The 21,237-nt window shown below is 39.4% G+C and overlaps 1 protein-coding gene across 4 annotated transcripts in view; it reads right to left on the bottom strand.

Moving 5' to 3' along the window:
* Positions 1-9,024: 9,024 nt before the first annotated feature.
* Positions 9,025-21,237, bottom strand: part of LOC131691021 (D-aspartate oxidase) — a 95,597-nt gene continuing 83,384 nt past the window's right edge. For all 4 annotated transcript variants that reach the window (XM_058977155.1, XM_058977156.1, XM_058977154.1 and 1 more), the window contains exons 3-5: positions 19,054-19,177; positions 9,697-9,842; positions 9,025-9,632 (exon numbers count right to left, since the gene is read on the bottom strand). In XM_058977155.1, the coding sequence (XP_058833138.1) occupies positions 9,086-9,632; positions 9,697-9,842; positions 19,054-19,177 (817 nt within the window). In that variant the 3' untranslated portion in view covers positions 9,025-9,085. The remainder of the gene's footprint in view (positions 9,633-9,696; positions 9,843-19,053; positions 19,178-21,237) is intronic.

Raw genomic sequence — 21,237 nt, 5'->3', positions numbered from 1 at the left:
TTCACAAAATGCATTATTTTTGTTATTTATAATAATAGCACATTTTACGGAATCAAATACAATATACGTGCACATATTTTCGATCAGATTGTGCAAAAATATAGCGATTGAACTCAACTGGGTTGGTTCACACCGAGTGTGCCTTTGTACCGTGCGGACGTCTTGTACGCTTGCCTTCGCTGTGCCAACGAAATCGTAAATCTCTGAGTTTTTCGGACTGTTACTATTAAAGTGAATCATCGCTGTGTTTATTGCACGATCCTGATATAACATAATCAACTTTTTTTTTTAAATAGCCCGCCTCTTACCCCCACACCAAAAAGCTCAAAAACGGAGCCCACTGGTAGTGGACACATCAGTTCTCAGCGTACAAAAAAAAGGTCAGCACAACAAAACAAAGTTACGAATCGCGGAAACGCTGAGAACAAAAAAAAACAATATGAGACCGACAAAACACAAAATTTGACAAGAAGCTACGGCGAGTACCCAGCGGAAAAGAATCCTTTTAAGGGTCCCATCGTGGCTTTGCAGGAAGCTCAATTAGCTTTAATTAGTGAATTGAATTGATATATGTTTACCGAGAATACGAAAGGTTCTTATATATACGATCTTTATAACCTCTACCAGTACGTTATCTGAAACATTAGAGCGAAATACTTCTCACGAATAAAGCCATCCAAACCGCCGCGATGGTATGCAGTAAATGTTCATCGTATATTTCACTGGACGCGGAGAGCTTTGTATGCGGTGGTTTTTGCGTAGATCAGTATCACGCAAAATGTACCGCGTTACCTAATGCTGAAGTATCGAGCTGCAATAAGCACCAGAATATACATTGGATGTATACACCATGCTCAAAAATTATGAGGAATTCGCATATTCAAGCTTTTGGTGATAAGCGCGAACTGCTATCAGATGCTGCTGCCGTAATTCCTACCCGCACCCCGTCTATTGGTGCGAAATGAAAAAGCAAATCGGTGATATTCAGCAAGTTTTAACCGAAATTTCTCATTCGCGCGCTGGTTTATGTGCAAGAGAGGACTCTCTTTCTGCTGTATCGTCTCCTTTGCAGTCAACGAGGTTAATGCAAGGTACCCGGAATGCTTCTAACGAAACTCGTTCCTCTTTTGCAAGCACCTTACAATGCTGGTTGTTTTTCATGAGAGTGAAAAATGCTGTGACCGAGAAAGATATTTCCGACATGGTTACATGAAGAGAGTCGGGCCTACCGCAGTGTTTGTGAAAAAAATTGGTGAATGAATGGAAGGAAGCGTCTATGATGCCCTTCATCTCGTTCCAAGTGGGAATCGATGCTTCACTAAAACGAATCGCATTATGCTGATCAACCTGGCCACGAGGAATTTGTTTCCGGGAGTTTCACGATAAATTTAAAGTTTGGGAGCCGAATGTCGAGTGTTAAACAAATATGACCGTGCAAGTTGGAACTACTAATTTCGATATCAATTGTGAGATGCGTATTATTTTATTTGTTGTATGTCGAATGTTCTTATGTTAAGAAGTAATCTGCATGCGCAAGTCGCAAAGATGAAATCAAATATATAAAAAAAATTGCTCTGGGACGCGATATTGATTTCAAAGTTGTGATTTGAGCGGAATCTGTATGGAGAATTTTTTGACGTCTGTTTTATGTGTTTTCGTTTCAGTACATAATTAATTCACACAGAAAAAACAATATTGGTAAAAGAAAGAGTACAGTCGTGATTCGCTGGTTGGGCCACACCTCTGTCCAACTAACGAATTTGATTCGTTAGTTGGACCGACTGACGGATGTCAAAAACTCTCCAAAGGAGACGTTAGTAGTGTAATTGCATCTATTCACATCTCTAATAATTGTCAGATTGATTGTCAAAGCGAATTTGACATAAGATTTTGACATTCAGATACTTTTTAGTTGGACAATGGTCCAACTAGCGGAGGTCCAACTAAAAAGCGGTCCAAATTATTAACGGAAATGAGAGTAAACAAAGAGAAACTATCATTTTTAGTTATGACCTTTTGACCTGTCAGGCCAGAAATTTGTAAACAGCAACAGTTAACAAAACGAAATCGAGCTAGCTTGGAAAGTAACGCTAGGTACCCACTGAGAAGTCCAAAAAATTGTTTCAAAATCGTCCAACACGGGTCCAACGATGGACGTTCGTTGAACGGTTATTTGGACGATGTCCAAATTGGTCCAACGAGCGTCCTTCATTGGACGATTTTGAAACCAACCGTTCTTAGAGGGTAAGTCAGCTTGTTTTGCTCAATAGGTGTAAATATAACCGCAGTGAAACGTATTCCCTCTGGCAATTTACGTCCTATGTGATGGGAAACAAATGTCTACACACTCCCGTAAACTATTTGGTGTGTGTCTAAACTACATCGCATGCCCGCAAGATTCGATGTTTTACGAGTATTGTTCAATATGGCAGTTTGCCGCTGTTGTTAAAATCGATTGTAAATGAAAATCGCACTCAAATTTTCTGACCAAATGGTCTGATGCGTTTCTTACAATCATTTGCAACAAAATTCTCTACGGGGGGTTTATATTTTGTTGGCCATAAAACGAACAGTCTGCGTACTGATATTAAATGCATTGACGTAAACAAAAACAATTTTTGTGATCGTCACATATAAATAGGATACAGTCATGATTCGCTGGTTGGTCACTTTTTAACTGGACAGCTTTTAAGTTGAACCTTCGCTAGTTGGACCATTGTCATTAACTTTTGTAGCCAAGTCACTTCCAACGATTTATCATATCCCCTTTAATCTGAAACGGTCGGTACGGTTGTCCTCGTTCTTCCTCCTTCAAGATTCAAAAGGATTCGTTAATTAGATTATTCATTAAATGAATAATAATTATTTAAATTATTTAATTGCCGCATAATTTTGAAACATCTTTAAACTAAACTCACAGTAGACCTGGCAATTATAATATTTGCTACATATTACACCGAATATGCTTCAAATATTATTCTTGACAAGAAAAGCACTAAAGAATACAGTCGTGATTCGATGGTTGGGCCATAGGCTCTGTCCAACTAACGAACTGGGATGCCAGGTGATATTTTGAAAAATCTGTGCGCGGCCCTGTGTCAATCTGTGGAAATCTGTGCATAAAAGTGAAAACTGCGGAAATCTGTGCAGTTTTTTGCAATCTGTGCAGCATTGCGTTGCGAAGCACGGTGCTATTCGTAGATTGCATACTAACGATTATCATGGTGCCTATCGGTAATTTAACTCATCTTGCTTGTGAGATAAATGAACGGGAATGAGCTTTATCTCTTTTGAATCAGTAAACCAATAGCATGAGAATCGTTATTGCCGACCCCGACCATCTTCACCGATACTTAGGATAGAGTAGGAAATGTTTATGTAATATCTACTTAAGGAAGGCCACCGACTCAGTGACGCTTCCATAAATATAAGGGAGTTGGATTGAGGGACATGTATAGGTCTAGATACGCCTAGTGATGTCTGATTTTTGCATATAATCGATTATCCGTTAATCGAATAATATTTGAAAGATTGATTAATTCATTCGATTAATCGACAAAAATAATCGATTAAAATCAATAATCGATTACTTAGTAAATCCTAGTTTGTCAACCAAAAAAAAAAGGTTGCTCGACACTTTTTGAAAAATTTGGAGAAGTCTGGTCATATTTTTTTGCTCTGCGACTTTCGTTTTCAATGCCACCCTTCATTAATTATGCTCTCGATTAATTGATATCAGCTACTCGATTATACCGAAAGCTTGTAATCGATTATTGATTTTTCGATTATTTTGGAAATTAATCGATTATTTGCGTTAATCGAGTAAAAAAAGACATCACTAGATACGCCACAAGCAGGCAATGCGACCACGAAATGAATGTTTTTATGCGGTGGGATGATTAGGCTCAGAGCATACGAATACTCAGAGCAAAAAGATATTTAGTTATGTTTTTCTTGTGTTTAAACTCTGGATAGCCGGCCATCGAGTCATTTACCTTTTCCCTAAACTACAGTAATTTGAACTCCAAACAGCCGGCCGTGGGAGTATTGCTAAAACTGATAGCTAATCTGATACCTTTCATCGACAATCGGTGCGATCGGTACGATCGCGCGTAATGTGGACAAAAACTGTGTATAGTGCAAAATGATCGCGATATAATATCAAGAATACCACGCGTAGTTCCCTAGTTGGTTGACAAACAAAGAAATTATTTCTGAGAGTCCAAAGAACTGTCAGCCCGACCGGCATCAACCGGCGGATACGTGTTCCCCACAATGCCATCAAATCAAAAAAATTTAAAATTACATGCAACAAAATATGTGCAATTCAGAATGTGCATTAAAGCGAGAGCTAAAACCTCATGATCAAATAAGATGGAATCCTAAACTAATAGAAAATCACGATCATTCGCGCATTTGTTGAAGCATAAAATGAATTTTCACTCATCTTCGTATAATCTAGATTCTACCTGTGGCCCCACTCCCACAGCCACGCCTCCTAGCCACTGGAAGAAAATTTCCTTCCAGTCACCAAGCAACGCGACTGTGAGAATAGGTCCCCTGATGTCATCATTTAATCAAGACCGAATAATCATCGTCCAATTACTGTCAAGTATACTATCATTATATGTCATAAAGCCATCACTACCCGCCTGTCAAACATTAAGCAAAGCAAGGTTTCACCTCCAAGCCTCAGCTCAATCGGAATGACACCCACAACGCTCCCCGTTCACTGCCTACTGGGTGATCAAATGTCTGTAATATTGAACAGCTGATCAGCAACATCAAAGAGCGCAGCAACTGTCAAATATGGGTTCGGAACGATAACACTAACACCACTTTGTTTCGTTCAACGGTCAGTCACAATACTTTACTTTTCCGGCTTCCCAAGCTGCAACCATAGTCTAACGAGAAATATTCAAAATCCTGATCGAAAACTCAAAAAAACGTGGTGATTAGCGGTTCTTAAAACCTGAATACATTACATCACACAGTCGAGCATGTACAGAAACTTCTAAACATCACAGTGATTTATTGACACCACAAAGCCAAATGAAAAAGAAAACTATGTTTTTAATCTTGTCTCACGCAGAAAAAAAATTAGTAAAAATAAACAAATTTTGGTTTTAAATAACAATTTTCCCGTTTGATATAGTGACAAACAAGATTCAGGTTTGATTCAATCAATACTGTTGATTGAAATTACCAACTAATTCATTTGTTGGCTTTTCAGTAGTTTCAACAAATATTTCGTTTGAAACAACAAAAGCATGTTAAGTTTAACCGAACAAACAAGTTTGAAGGAACAAAAACAATTTTTTTGTATCAACCAAAGGAGAGAACAACTCAAATTTAGTTGAAATTAAACAAAGATTCTGTTGGTTTTTAACAAAGGGATCAGATAGATCTAACAAATTTCATTTCGAATCAACAATGTTTCTATTTAAAATGTAAACAGAAGTATTTGTTGAACTAAGCCAAATACATGCTTTTGGAAAACGCCCATTTCAGTTTGAAACAGTCACTCGCCACGTTTTAGATTCAACAGTTTCTTCTCCGTGTACCGACATGCTATCCACACGCTCAACAAACTGTGATCAGCTCTTAAGTAACGCAAACGCAAAGGTAGTATTCAAAAATTCAGTCACAATCAGGAAGTCAAAGTCAACATCTCTGAGTATAGGCGCACCATTAGTTGATTAGGACAAAGGCGTCAGTATTAAGGTACGCAAAGAGTGTGCAGAGAGAAGAATGTCCACCCATCAAGCAAAACCAAAATCCAATCTTGCTGCAGAAGTCGACGTCAACATTTCATAAGGCATTATATACAATATGCTAATGTTGAAAAAATGGCGTCTGAAAAATTACCTCGTACTTTATATTCCCATTTATGAACAGCAAAAATTACCTCGTACTTTATATTCCCATTGACCAAACAACTCAATGCCGTGTTAAATGAACCATTTTTTGCCGAATAATATACCAGATTTATTAAAAAAAATTATTTTGAAAGATTTTTGCAGATAAATGTTTTGGTCCCTTTTGAAACATCGCACTGGTTTTGTGCCCTCTCCCATAATCCCTTTTCGGCGAGACGTTAGCTTATAGTGCGTGCAGGTGAGCCCTTTTGTTTTCAGCAAATGATTATGTCTCGACAAACATATGATTACGGCCTAAAAACCTGGCAAAATCCACTTTTAATGGAAATTCCGGACAAACCGTTACTAGCTGAACACAGTTCACAACAGTTTATGAAAGAGAAAACTTTTCGTTAATTTTTGAGGGCAAGTGAAAGGGAACATAAACAAAACAAGTTATTTTGCTTATGTGCCTTTTCGATAATCCGTTTTTTCGCCAGCAGCCATGCTTCAGAATTGGCTTATTTAAGGTATGTATAAAGCTTTGTTAGTGTCTATTTGAAGTAAGTATTAACCGGAATTGTTTACTTTTTTTTATCGGCCCATATGAAATGTTCTCGTTGGAGTATCAGAGATGGACTCCAATTGTGCCCGACAGGCAGACTCCCCCCGACTCCTCTCTCTGCGCAACTGTTCTCTATAGACTGAGCTGAATTTGGTGAGCGCGTAGAGGCTATCCGAAAATCAAAACAAATATGCGGCGAGCAGATCAACTAAACCACGGAATGAACATGCTACGTTGAAGGAATTGTCTATTCCAATTGGAATATGTGATTGAAAAATACTCCCTTGCGTATTACTGCAGAAAATGGCGCATCGCTCTTTTCTGTCAATCAAAATTTTCCAATCACTTCTTGTGCACCTAAACCATTCATCCATTCTCGAATTTAACAACACACTTGAAAAACTCCTTCAAAACTTGTAACTACTAAGTTTCTATTCAATTTTCACTATTTTATACATCTCAAATTTATTTATGGAACGGAGCGATAAAAAATCACTTCATCACCATTGCAGTCAGTTTTTTGCAATCCGTGCAGCATATTGAAAATCTGTCAAACACAGATTAATCTGTGCACCTGGCATCCCTGCTAACGAATTTGATTCGCTAGTTCCCACTGAGACGTCCAAAAAATTGTTTCAAAATCGTTCAACGCGAGTCCAATGATGGACGTTTGTTGAACGGTTATTTGGACGTTGTCCAAATTGGTCCAACGAACGTCCTTCATTGGACAATTTTGAAACCAACCGTTCTTAGAGGGTTCCCAATTAAAATCATTCCGGAACCGGTTCGGATTTCTGAATGTACCCTCTAAGAACGGTTGGTTTCAAAATCGTCCAATGAAGGACGTTCGTTGGACCAATTTGGAAATCGTCCAAATAACCGTTCAACGAACGTCCATCGTTGGACCCGTGTTGAACGATTTTGAAACAATTTTTTGGACGTCTCAGTGGGCAGTATGGATTCTAAATCAAATGCAACAACCGATTCCGACTCAGAATCGGTTGCATTTGATTTGGAATCCATACTGACTCCATTCAGGATTCCGAATCAAATTCCGAATGGTTTGACCGGGTTGGACAGACTGACAAATGTCCAAAACTCTCCAAAGAAGACGTTAGTAGTGCGAAAGATTGTTCAATAGATTGTCAAAGTATATTTGACATGAGATTTTGACATTCAGATGCTTTTTAGGTGGACAATGGTCCAACTAGTGGAGGTCCAACTAAAAAGCGGTCCAGTTAAAGGGTGTCCAACCAGCGAATCACGACTGTAGTGATTTTCAGGATGCTTTTCAATACTGGCTGTGTAAGGGTTAGAAATAGGGTGACCATATCAGACGAATATAAAACCGGGACAATCGTAAGGGGACTCCGCCTTCCCGTTGATGCAAAATAAATTCCCGTTGATGCAAAATAAATTTGACAATACTTCCTGATCGAACATACCTAGCAGATTGTTTCCAGGCTTTCGGTAGTAAAAAAATCGCCCGGGGTCCTTTTTTAATAAGCTCACCGATCACTACATTAGATTTAGATTTACACACATTCGGTTCTTTCTATACCAATCGACGAAAGCTTGATGCAGATGTTGTAGAAATCTTCAATTGTACGAATCAGATGAAATATCTTGAGATCAGCTTAGCTTAGTTGACTGCCCGTGAGTTTCCCGTGACCTATTAAAGCCTGTTGAAATTGCATATTTAACCAATTGTATGATACTTGGGAGTAGTACATCATACTCAACGTACAACCTAAAGAGACTAAGATTATAGTATGATCAATAACGTAGATGCAGGTCAATTTTGGGGTGGGAAGGAATATTAGTTCAACACTTGCGACTATAGGAAAAACTAAAAAAACATGATAAAGTAAGCTTACCCTATTCATAAGGTTCTAGAGTGCCACGCACCAAACCTTCTTAGCTTTATTGTGCATAGTTTATACAGTGAAAAAAATGCCTGTTCGTGCCTTTTGGTTTGCACCTTTCTTTCTTATACGTAGTTGAAGTTTGTGTAAAAAATGTAAAAATCTTCAATAACTTTGAAACGAATGAGAATTTTTACATACAGTCTTCGATAATATTATGTAGTTTTGATACCTACACATTTGTCTTGAACATAGTTTGCACGAAAAGTCACAATGAAAAAAGTTATATTAAAAAACTAGATTTAAGGGGGTGCCATAGAAAACGCCTTATAAATCGATAACCTTTAGTCCTACAAGCTCAAGTTCTCCAACAAAATTCATCACTATGAGCATTCCTAAAACTTTGTCGAAGACACCAACTTTCTACCTCATCAGTATAAAAAGTTAAATTGTTTAGTTCGATCTTAGTAAGCCATGCCAAATTTCAATTGTTACCAGATTGTGGGGAATATTCATACGAACAATTCCTCCAAAAACACCCTGTAAATATATTCGATGGTTTGGCCTCTAGTGAATTTAGTTCACGTTTTTGACGTTTGCGACCACTGTTCGATGGGTCATTCGCCCTAGACTTCTTCAACTTCTCAAATAGCCTTATGAAAAATATCATCGATTTAAATTTTTACTAAGTATCTTGAGTATGTGACGATTTTAACCCAATAATACAAAATTAGTATGATTATAAAATGCAATATTTATTAAGTAATCCTGAGGGTAAAATGAACAATGTTTTATTTTTACAACTTACTATTGCTCTTCAAAACATCCGAAACCAATCGTGTGGCGTAAATGGCCGTTCCTGGAGCAGTGGTCACTCCATAGCCCCCATGTCCGTAATTATGGACCACTTTCAAACGACCATTGGCGAACTCCACTAGTTCAGTTTCCACACGCACCGGGTCTCGATGGGGCCTTAATCCAACTGCTTCCCTAATCACCGGAGCTCCTTTCAAGCTAGGCAGCAGTGCTTCACATCTTTCTCTGATCGCTGCTGAATCATGCTTGCAGGGTTCTGAATTGTAGCTATCGAAGTTACGACAGCCTCCAAGGGTGACACCCTGAAAACCGGGGATAATATAGGTATCGTAGTCCGCGTAGAAGGCTGTCTTGACCCAGGAAGCTTTCACCTTAATCACTTGTCCCCGAATTGGAACCAGTTTGTGATCTCCGCACAAATTTTTCGCACCCATACCGGTACAATTCACAACAACGTCGTACTTTCCGCTCAGATTCGGAAAACCGTCGATTTTCTCCGTAACGATTTGGCCGCCGTTGCGTAGGAACCTATGGTATAAAAGAAATGTGTAAATAATAATATTAAGCTATTATAAATAAAACACAATGGTACTTTTTGGTTGCCCATGGCTGGAACAGCCTACATTCAGTTAGCACCGTGGTGAAAAAGGATCCATATTTCCATTCGCCTGGGCACAGCTTTAGTTCCGATTCAGTTGCCGAGCGGTACAACGGTAACACTTTCTCAATGTAGTGGTTCTAGAAGGAATATATAAAAATATTAGCATGATACGAAAACGCAAAACACGTGATTTCAAAGTTTAGGACGAAAAGCGTAGAAACAAACTATGTCTAATGACGTCAATTCAAATTACAAGGACCCCGCCTTTCTTTCGCTGACATGATTTTTTTTCGACAAATTCGGGATAAAACCGATGCCCAGTTTCTTCAAAGTGAACTGGAGAGCTGTAGTACGTAGTGTGATCTAAACAGAAAGGTTTTAGAGTAAATGCTCAAACGTTATGTTCACGCGGAAACGGCATCCGACTCAGTTTGACTACCATTTCTTTGACTCGAGCATTCTAAGACACTCTTACGTCAAATCATGGATTCGGCACTAATGTTCAAAGTCCTTATACAAACAGTAAAACTAGCAACCATGAAAGCAAACTGGAATCACGGAAGCAGCCATAAGCTTTGCATAGGCTTCCTCTTGTACTTCCCCTCTCAAAATCCTCATGCTCGTTTGGCTGCACTTTTTCACAGTCCGTTTGGCTGCTAGTCTGTGTATAAAGTGTCTGTAGTCTCACTTGTCCCACTCCACTAGACATGCTGTATTATCAATGAAACCCGGGTCGTGTCTTGTGCACAACCTCCTTTTTTGAGGGTACAACCTGACACCATTTAGTCGCAAGGGTCGCAAGCAAAAACTACATACACTTTATACACAGACTAGCGAAGTGTCAAAAAGTGCAGCCAAATGGACTGTAAAAGTACAGCCAAACGAGCATGATGGTATTGAAAGGGGAAGCCCATGTAAAGCTTATGGGATCTTCCGTGATGCCAGGATGTTCATGGTAGCTAGTTTTACTGTTTTTGTCTGCGCAAATCTGTGCATAATGTGTCTAGCAAAAAACTACATAAGATAGGTAGACATAATAACATAATAAATTTTGATCTACTTCATAAAATAAGTGAGGCTAAGTCATAATATCAGTCTGGATAGGAGTATCATTCCCAGGTACACACAAAATTATTGTTTGAAAGTCGAACTGAAAAAGAAAGTCAAAGTAGACAGTCAAGAGGCGCATAACTGAGACTCTACCAAAGGGGCCAGAAGACTACGCTGCGCTCCTGTTAGTCCAGAATAGATAATGAACAAGATAAATATTTCAAATTTCAACAGGAATAGTGAAAAATTGTTGCAAACTTTTTCCGCTCGTTTTCTCAGTTTCATAGAAACTAGGGAAACGGAAATGCGGCCATGGGTAGTAAAGCTAGCCACATTTTGAAAACTGTAGCAAAGATCGTCGAGGAAGCTAGATCAGTTATCATCGAGAAGATAACCTCATACCTTGCCATGAAAATTGAAATCTCCTCCATGCCGGGAGGAGTTCCGCGATATCACAATGTTTCCGGTTCCTATTCATGGTCCAACCAATCCTGTACTAAGTTGAATCTATGGTTGAAATGCCATATGAGATTTTTGGTGTTTCTGGAAGCGTTGGAAACTCCTTGTTCCTTCTCAAATGTCTAAGACCAGGTGCTGTTTGCTTCGGATTTCTGGCCGAGCTTCCTATTGCTGGTATATGGGCGGCCTCTTAAGAGAAAAAAAATAGTGTAGCAAAGACCCATTTGGTTGAAGATAATGCAATACTGCATGTATGACGCGCGGCACAAACAACCGATCATGCAGACGATCCTTGTCGAAGAAGACGCAAAGCAGTCTCGCCAAAGCCGACACTAGTTTGCAGGGGCATACAATTTTGTCCCGTCCGATGCAATTGTTATTCAAAATCTTCGCTCACTGGAGCAAGGGTTGCTTGAAACAGCCAATCCAGTCCTTCAATAGATTCACGCATGTCAAGTTCGAATCGATAACTACACCATCGATCTCAACTTTTTCAGCGGACATGTAAACGCGTTAGTTCTTTTTAAAAGTATTGTCGCCAGTAACGTCAATTGTTTGCTTTAGACAAAATATCACAATTCTGAGCTTACCTAGGCGAACTTTCGAAATCTCTGGCACAGCTGAATGTTTCTGCGTCTTGCGGAATATTAAAATACTAAGCGGACTATGTTTGATCAGAAAGAAGGTACGATATAGTCAAACCCAGTTCAATATGTTCTATTGGAGGACATCAGGAGAGTTTATTTACGTACGGGCCCAGAGCCAGACGCAAAGTTAAAACTAAAGAATATGAAGGAAGAGACAGAAATCATGGGGGAAATAATTTGAAAGACAAGTCTGAATCTGATAGTAAAAGAGTAATGTGGTAATCTATTTTCAGGGCTGGATGAAACCTATTTTATTAGAAACTGGAATCAATAACTAAAACTCAATCAGCAATGGATCATAAAAGCACTTTTGTTTCACATGCTTGTGCAAAAAAATTTGTGGGTGCAGTCTGGAATATAACCGGAATGCCGTGGCGGCCCTTGGAGTGGTAATTCAAATCTAATGATATACACCGTAATCAACAATCCGCCAATCAATTCCCAAAATTGTCTCCTCAGTATACTAGAAATACGGTAGAGTGCGAATATTTGTGGTCATACTGAATTACATACCTCAAAAGTATTGGCACCTCGAAAAACAGTCTCGATGCAAAATTTGAGCGCAAACAAAAACAATGCCATGGTATGAAGCGTCGAGATCTGGTCACTGAGAACTGACACACAAGTAAAGTTTTCAACTTGTGTAAGAAATAAAACTGTCGCTTTGAAATGAAAACAGCAAGTAGTAACTTGCCACTGGCCGGCGCACAGTGGGACGGAATCAAAAAAGCCGGACATTGATATTTGCGACGAACCTATTGGTTATGACACTTTGATGTCTTCGGAAAGGTTTCTTTATTTTTTAAGTAGTTTTTATATAATGTTGGAAAATTTTTATTTAAGGGGCAGATACGCAGATAAAAAAAATAACTTTGCAAGTTGTTGCCAAAATTGACAGTCATGTATGGAAACTTTGTAGACGAAATGATTTTATGAAACTTTGTTGAAGTAGCAAAATGGCTATCTGTTATACGAAAAAAGTTATTGGGTGAAATTGAAGTACATTTCGGAATACCCCCTTAAAAAGTGTTTTTTCATTGTAACTTTTTTATTTGAGTTTCTCGATGTTCTAGAAAGTTGTAGATGCTTTCAAAACACACCTTTTTGCGGAATTGGCCAACTCGGTATCTCTTCTGCTGTCTGCTTTTTTTTTGGGCTAACTTTAAGGCGCTATGGTTTGTATAGTAGCAGGTAGTAGCAGCTAAATTTAGTTTTTTGATGTTCAGCAAGAAATACCCAATTGATACATATATAAATCATAGCGGGATCTAATAGGATCCTTGGAATAATGTGGCGTAAAATAGACTAGCATGAAAAATAAACTATTATGCGAAATTAATAAACATTTGAAATATTATAGTTCATTCCATATATTCCGACATTCAAAGTTAATTTTTTTGTTATTAACATGCTCATAAGTCATCAGTGTCCTGCCAATTATCTTCTTGGTCATTGAATGAACAAGGTATTTCGTTGCTTAGAATACTCGGTTATACTATTACCTTTTACTATGAATGTAAACAAAAGTCGCACTCACACGTATCATAGGCGTGTATTGATGACAAAATTTGTATGACGTGTCATAATCGTGCATGGAAAATTTTCAATAGGAAAAAATAATTAATTTTTAACTTTTATTCATATCTTTGCGTTCATATGGTCTATAAACAATCGGTGAAATGCATTTTGAAGGAAATGAGTCAGGGAATCGAAAAATAGAATAGAATAGAAAAAATTGATATTTTTGATTACAGTGTTGCCAAATATGCTTTATTTCCAGTTTAAAAGTAGAACTGTGTTTTTCTCACAACTCGTGTAATTCTCTTTTGAAAATGTTTATGCCATTGTGTTCCTCAGACATTTGCACAAATAAAAACATCTAAAACTTCAATATAACTTGAGTAAATCCTTAGATACAGTGATTTGATGCAAAAAACTCACAATTTCTCATCATGTTTCTCGCTATATCATAGTAACCAAGTAGAATTTCAAAATTCTGAAAACGCCACTTTGTAGAGATTTTTCAAACAAGTAATGTGGCATATCTAACTCAGTTTACCCCAAAATGGCGTTTGTCATAAGGTAGCACAACAGCGACGATTTAGCATCAAAAATTCGAATACAATTTCTGAATTGACACCCTAATATACAATCTTCTGAATAGATGCTCCCTCCGTCGCCATCAAAAATGTAGCTTCAACAGTCGAGCACTTGCAGCCAGCGATCATCAGTCGTCCCGGTCCTGTGTGTGGGATGGGTGAAAGGGTCTTCCAACCTGCCGCAAATGACAAGTTTACATCTGTTCCGAACAGTTTAAGCGCTGATATATTCTTCGCTTCCAGTTTTTTGCCTTTTGCTCCGACATCTTGTTGTCAGATGCCAACCATTTCTCTCGACGACGACGATAGTCGCATTTTGTGGCGCGACGCAGTTGATTCGGGATGCCTCGAATCCCTCACCACAGTCGACCAAGCGGCCGTGAACCGTTCCGATACTGTTCGTGGGATTGACGAAAGGATCTTCCTACACGGCAACATGGCTTCGCTCTCTGCTGTACCTGATCCGTTCTCTAACAACATCGAGGTTTACTACCAGAATGTTGGTGGCTTAAATTCATCAACGGACAGCTATTTGCTCGCGACCACGGGTTGCTGTTACGACGTTATCGCCTTGACCTAGACGTGTCTCGACAGCCGTACTCTATCTCTCAGGTCTTTGGTTCAACATTCAATGTCTACCGCTGTCACCGCAATGCCCTCAACACCCACAAGACATCAAGCGGCGGTGTGCTTATCGCCGTTCGCCGTGGTATAAAAGCCCCAGTGATCAACAATGACCAGTGGGCGAGCTGCGAGCAAGTGTGGGTATCAGTGAAACTTACCGATCGCAATCTGTTCCTGTGTGTTGTGTATTTTCCACCTGACAGTATTCGTGATTCCAGCCTGATCGATGTACATCTTCCCTCCGTTTCTTTTATCGCCTCGATCGCCGCCTTGTCTGATGATATTGTTATACTGGGCGACTTAAACTTACCTGGCTTAACGTGATGCCAGGCAAGTAATGGTTTTCTACGATTGGATATCGAAAAATCTGCGCTTATTAACAATGCCAGTTGCATTTTGGACCACTACAGCAGCGCAACTCTACGGCAAATTAATAATGTCACCAACGAGAATGGACGTACAATGGACCTCTGCTTTGTAAGCGCCCGGGACTGCGCTCCGTACTGCTGCACTGCACCGACTCCTTTAGTCAAGCAGGTGCGTCATCATCCCCCACTACATCTTGTATTCGCTGGTAACCTAGGAGTGAATTTTGAAGACGTCTCAAGCTCTATCGTCTACGATTTTAAAAACACTGACTACGACAGCATCGTTAGCACGCTGTTGGATATAAACTGGGACGAAAATATTAACAATGACGACGCGAACGAAGCAGCGATGACGTTTTCTAGTATTCTTAACTACCTTATCGACCGCCATGTGCCAAAACGAACAATTAGTACCGATGAACACCTTCCCTGGCAATCAACCGTCCTTAGACGTTTAAAATCTGCAAAACGAGCTGCATTTAAAAAATTCTCGAAGCATAAGACACTTGCATTACGAAATCACTACTTTCAACTCAACCACGAATACAAACAACAAAGCAGACGCGCCTTTTTTAAACACCAGCGAAACGTAGAGCGTCAACTGAAATCCAAGCCCAAGCGTTCTGGAAGTATGTTAACGAGCAGCGAAAAGAATCCGGTTTGCCATCTGGTATGTCGTTTAATGGAGTTTTAGGCACCGACACTAAAGAAACCATCAACCGAATTTGTGTCGATAATGCTGCCATTCTTGCAGCAAATGCCAAACTGAAAGCATCCTGTTCCCGGGTCCAGATGGTGTTCCCTCGATTTTTGTCAAAAAGTGCATCAGCGGGCTTCTTGAACCACTTCGGCGAGTCTTCTAGCTATCACTCACTACTGGTACATTCCCTTCCTGCTGGAAAGCAGCGCGCATGTTTCCAGTTCATAAAAAAGGAAATAAATCGAACATCGACAATTATCGGGGAATCTCGTGTTTAAGTGCCGTATCAAAACTGTTCGAGCTGGTTGTGTTAGATCCTATTTTCTTTCACAGCATTGCAGATGACCAACACGGTTTCATGCCTAAACGGTCGACAACGACAAACCTGCTCGCGTTCACAACATATGTAATGGATGGATTCGCTGACGGATTGCAAACCGATGCTATTTACATGGATCTATTTGCGGCCTTCGACAAAATCAACCAGGATATCGCAATAGCAAAGCTAGACAAACTCGGCATTCATGGACAACTTCTGCGCTGGTTTCGTTCCTACCTCGATGGAAGGTAACTCCAAATCAGCATTAAGGATTGTCTATCTGCACCATTCTTCGCTACATCCGGCATACCACAAGGAAACCATCTCGGTCCAGTAATATTCCTCCTTTACTTTAATGACGTCAATATCACATTACAAGGACCCCGCCTTTCTTTCGCCATGAAATTTTTTCAAACAAATGCGGGATAAAACCGATGCCGAGCTTCTTCAGAGGGAACTGGACAGCTTTAGTACGAGGTGTGATCTAAACAGAATGGTTTTGAACACGAGCAAATACTCAATCGTTACGTTCACGCGGAAACGCCATCCGACTCAGTTTAACTACCATTTCTTCGGCTCGAGCATTCCAAGACTCTCTCACGTCAAAGATCTCGGAGTCATCATGAATTCGGCACTAATATTCAAACCACATACTTCATGCATCGTGGATAAGGCATCACGACAGCTTGGGTTCATCTTCGAATAGCGAAAAACTTCAGGGACGTATATTGTCTTAAATCGCTTTACTGCGCGTTGGTCCGCTCAACGTTAGAATATTGTTCTGCTGTTTGGAATCCGTACTACCAGAACGGGATTGACAGAATCGAGGCTGTCCAATAGAGTGGCTCGAAAATGACATTTTTCAGCACATCACTTTTTGAGTTCCTTTTGTGGTCCCAAATGCCTGTGAAAAGTTTGGGAGCGGTCGGTTGCTTCCCGGGTTTGCGCATTGCGTTTAAAGTTTGTATGGGATTTTATATGGGGAAATCAATTATTTTGCATTTACGTTAATAAAGATCGCTATTTCACTCAATATGAAAAACCAGGTTTATAAAACGATAATTCAAACCTTGGTTAACAACTTTGTCGAAACCGATAACTAGCCACGAGTTTTCAAAAAAATAGTTATAACGATTTTAAAACTTATGGTTCAATCCAAATGCAGATATTCATTATTTCTTCCAACACTGTCAGTACACCACGACACCGATACTTTAAATTTAAATAAATGAGAATATAGTCATCGCAGAGACTTGGTACCTTTGAATGAAATGTTCAGAATGAATTGCTGAATAACACAGACGTAGTCAGAAAATGAAAAGAAGAGGGAGGGGGAGGCTTGTGTAGATAGTTTAGTATAACATAAGGAGCACATCTTCAACGCAGGTTTGTACCGTCGAATTAAAAATTAATCTTACGTGTTTGAGTGCTACTATTTAAGGGCTCTACTGTTATCTCATTTAAAATGGTACAACGGTTTATAAGTTTTACGTATTTTAAAACCCTATTTCTTAGCCGTTCAGAGTCAGAATTAAAAAAAAAATGCATATCCTTAGATTCCTTGAAGTCCCGGAATTGTTTTTATTGAAGTTTTAGTTTGAGAATCTAGAAACGAAACCCGGATAGTTACTTCAAACAAGCGTTTTTTGATGAAGTTGAGTTAGGTTCACGCAAAACAGAGGTGATCTTGGTGGACCAGCAATATACTTCAGGTTAGAAACTAACGCGATTTCCAGACCTGAGTTAGTTTTTGCATCAAGGAAAAATAACATAAATTTGTAGGTGTAAATCCTAAATATTGTAAATGTTTTTTCCTACAACAAAGACTGTAGTATGATTCATATTTGGGTCTATCAAAATATTAAGAAAGTTCAGTCGTTGACTTTTACAAGGACGTAATGATTCTTTGTCTTATACAAAACAATCTAAAAAGGGACTGGGGAGTACACAAGACCTCCCCCGCACCCCCGCTTCTTTTCATTTTCTGACTACGTCTATTTTATTCAGCAATTCATTCTGAACATTTCATTCAAAGATACCAAGTCTCTGCGATGAATATATTCTCGTTTATCTAACTTTTTAATGTCGATGTCGGTGGTGCACCGGCAGTGTTGGAAAAACTAATCAATTTCTGCATTTGGATTTTACCATAAGTTTTAAAATCGTTATAACTATTTTTTGAAAACTCGTAGCTAGTTACGGTCTTCGACAAAGTTGTTAACCAAGGTTTGAACTATAGTTTTATGTAGCTGGTTCTTCATTATCAGTGAAATAGGGATCTTTATTAATTAAAATGCAAAATAATTGATTTCCCCATATAAAATCCCATGCAAACTTTGAACGCAATGCGCAAACCCGGGAAGCAACCAACCGCTACCAAATTTTGCAAAGGCATTTGGGACCACAAAAGGAACTCAAAAAGTGCTGTGCCCGCTAGTTTAAATCATTTTGAAGTTTTCCCATACAACCGCGAGCCACTCTACTGTCCAACGCAGGTTCATACGCTTCGCCCTTCGTCATCTCCCATGGCGAAACAGATTTCAGCTTGCTAGCTATGAAAACCGTTGCCAGCTAATACACCTCGATACACTCAGCATTCGGAGGGACTGCTCTCGAGCCGTGTTCGTCTCGGACTTACTCTCTGCCAGAGTGGATAGCCCTACACTCCTCGGACGTCTGGATCTTCAAGCCCGCGTTCGAGCTCTACGTAATAACTCTCTTCTGCGAGTTCCGTTCAGGAGAACCAACTATGGTTGACAGAGCGCTGTTACCGGACTCCAGCGAGTTTTTAACAGTGTTGCGACGGCCTTTGACTTCAACCGGACGCGGAATGCGATAAAAGCGAAAATGTTGTCAATTTTAAAATGTAATTAGTTTAAGCAACCAGCATTGGGGCCAAGGGGCTTGTTGGTGAAGGTAATACACATAAAAAAACTGATTTCATAAATATACAGTAAAAGATTTGTGGCTGGAATTTACGTGAAATGAACGACAGTCAAACATGAATTAAGTAAGGAGTAGGTGAAGGAGAAGACCACGCTGCGACTCTGTGTACAAGAAACCAAGGTCAATCGAAACTCACCCTTACAATCGCCGGATCCGTGCTGGAGAAAATATATCCAGAAAGTTGTGCCACTCCAGCATCGGAAGCCTCCTCCGTTTTGCGAATGTCATCCCAGTAGCGGTACGCATCGGAAATCCATTTCCTTGATTAAAGAAGCATAAAGATGAAAGAGAAGAGCATGAAAAAGCAGTAAAACCATTCGAAGCTTGAGAAAAAATATAATTAGAACAACTGCTAATGGAAATGGGAAAATGATATCCACGACATGAGAAAATGGTTGAAGTTTTGTGCGGGTCAGTTCCAGCTTTCAATGGAAATCGTAGGATGCCTGAATGGCGCAACATTGGGCGGAACGACAATAAACGTTCCATTATTTGGTTGGCAAAAGAAAGCAACAAATGGACGCTTATTAAATGACTAATGATGTTCGGGTTATTTATGTGATAGAATGGGTTTATCCATTTTGTTTGCTAAAGGCGCTTTTTGTCGGCTATGATGTAACAAAAATTGATAAGCTCGAAGGTAATCTTTGTGCGTTTATGGGTCACGCGGTTCCTATTCTCAGTCTTTTGCGTGTTCTGCATCCGAAATCCATACGAAAGCAGAACCTTGGAATAATTTTAATGCGGACTTGGTGCACTTTGTTCAAGTTGCTACCCGACTGCTTAGATGATTAGAGGAATTTTTCCAAGAGGGTTCATAGGTAAAATTTTATATTATGGTTGCGTGTCGATAATGGCCTTTTCCATTCACGTTTCTCTCTGGCTTAGCATCGTACCGTTGGTGGCTTCCAGCCACACGGCGCTGCCTCTTCGCAGAGCACAAGAGTGCAGATGGACTTCTCACTGGGTGGCAATTTGTAGGTTTTATGACATTCTCCCTGCGACAATGTTGAATTGCATAGATGTTTGATTGAAAGTATAAAATTGCAGGTAATTTTAGTAATCATAATTCTTCTTTCCTTTTTTCCTACTAAGAAAGGTCAACAACCTCTGGTATCTTAAATTATATCTAAACTTAATAAACCAAATTTTGAAATATGTTTTTCGTAAGTTTCTAACATGGACGTCAACTTGCGTGATTGCCTACGTTCGAGGTGTTTTAGAAATTAGCTGAGAGTTATTGCAGAATTAATGACAATTTGAATTTCGTAACCTTAAAGCAACGGAAATCTTGGTATTTTGTACAAAAGGATCATTCGAACCTTTCAAAAGGAACCCCCATTGAATCGAAGCATTTTGGAAAACCACCTTGATGGAGACGCGTGGTTCTCCATTCTTAGCATATTCAGTTGTCTATCCATTGCAAAAGAGATACCTAGGTATGTATTCACTTTCACTTGAAAAGAAATTATTTTCCGATTCATCATACCCCATTTCCGTCTGCGTATTCAGCCAATCGATGGTTTGTATTCCAGTTCTAAAACAGAAATCGGTCGGGGACGAGAGATCCGAGAACCGAAACTCCCATTGAGGCCCATTTTTAGCTTTCATTATTTCTGCATTCACGAATGTTTGATGGCAGTAGGTAGAAATGTTTCCATATCACTGAAAAAAAACGAAAGGGTGACAGGCATTGAAGTGGCGTGATTGCGCCTTTAATCGGTTTATTTTCGATTTTCACCACCACCTGTGTTACCTAGAATGGGTTTTTTTCAGTATAAACCTGTACAGATTGGGACTGGTGGACTGCTGCGAAAGTGGGTGGTCATCCGACCTGTGGCGGGAATGCAGATCAATAAACATGCCCAGCATATGCGTACATATGCCATTGGTGGGCTGGATGCCTTGTTCAGTTGGCTCTTCACTAGTAACACTCACGTGCAAGGTCCAAAATATACCACACGCTGTGGCGTCAGCCAGAAAAGAGGAGGTTGGGATTTCACTTGCTCCACTCTTATTATTTTAAAGCTTCGCAGCGATTTTGTAGTACTGTATTAGATTTTAATCTAATCAATTCGACACAGATCTTTCATTAGGGCCTAAGTCGCAATGTACGCAAATGGAGAAAAATCTGTTTCAATATTCGACGATGCTTTTCTAAATGTAGCTTTTATTGTAGGTATAAATTACTTTATGACCATGTTTTTCCTAAAGCATCTTTGGTTAAACTTTATAACAAAGAATTTGCTTGCTATGTGTTTTTAGTGGGTATAAACTAAAAGAATGGTAACGCCCAATTTGCATTCCAGTCGTGATTTCG

The sequence above is a fragment of the Topomyia yanbarensis genome, chromosome 3 (assembly GCF_030247195.1).
Source record: "Topomyia yanbarensis strain Yona2022 chromosome 3, ASM3024719v1, whole genome shotgun sequence".
In the NCBI taxonomy this organism is placed as follows: Eukaryota; Metazoa; Arthropoda; class Insecta; order Diptera; family Culicidae; genus Topomyia; species Topomyia yanbarensis.
The sequence above is the reverse complement of the archived record's forward strand: the minus strand, read 5'-3'. Positions and strand labels throughout refer to the sequence as shown.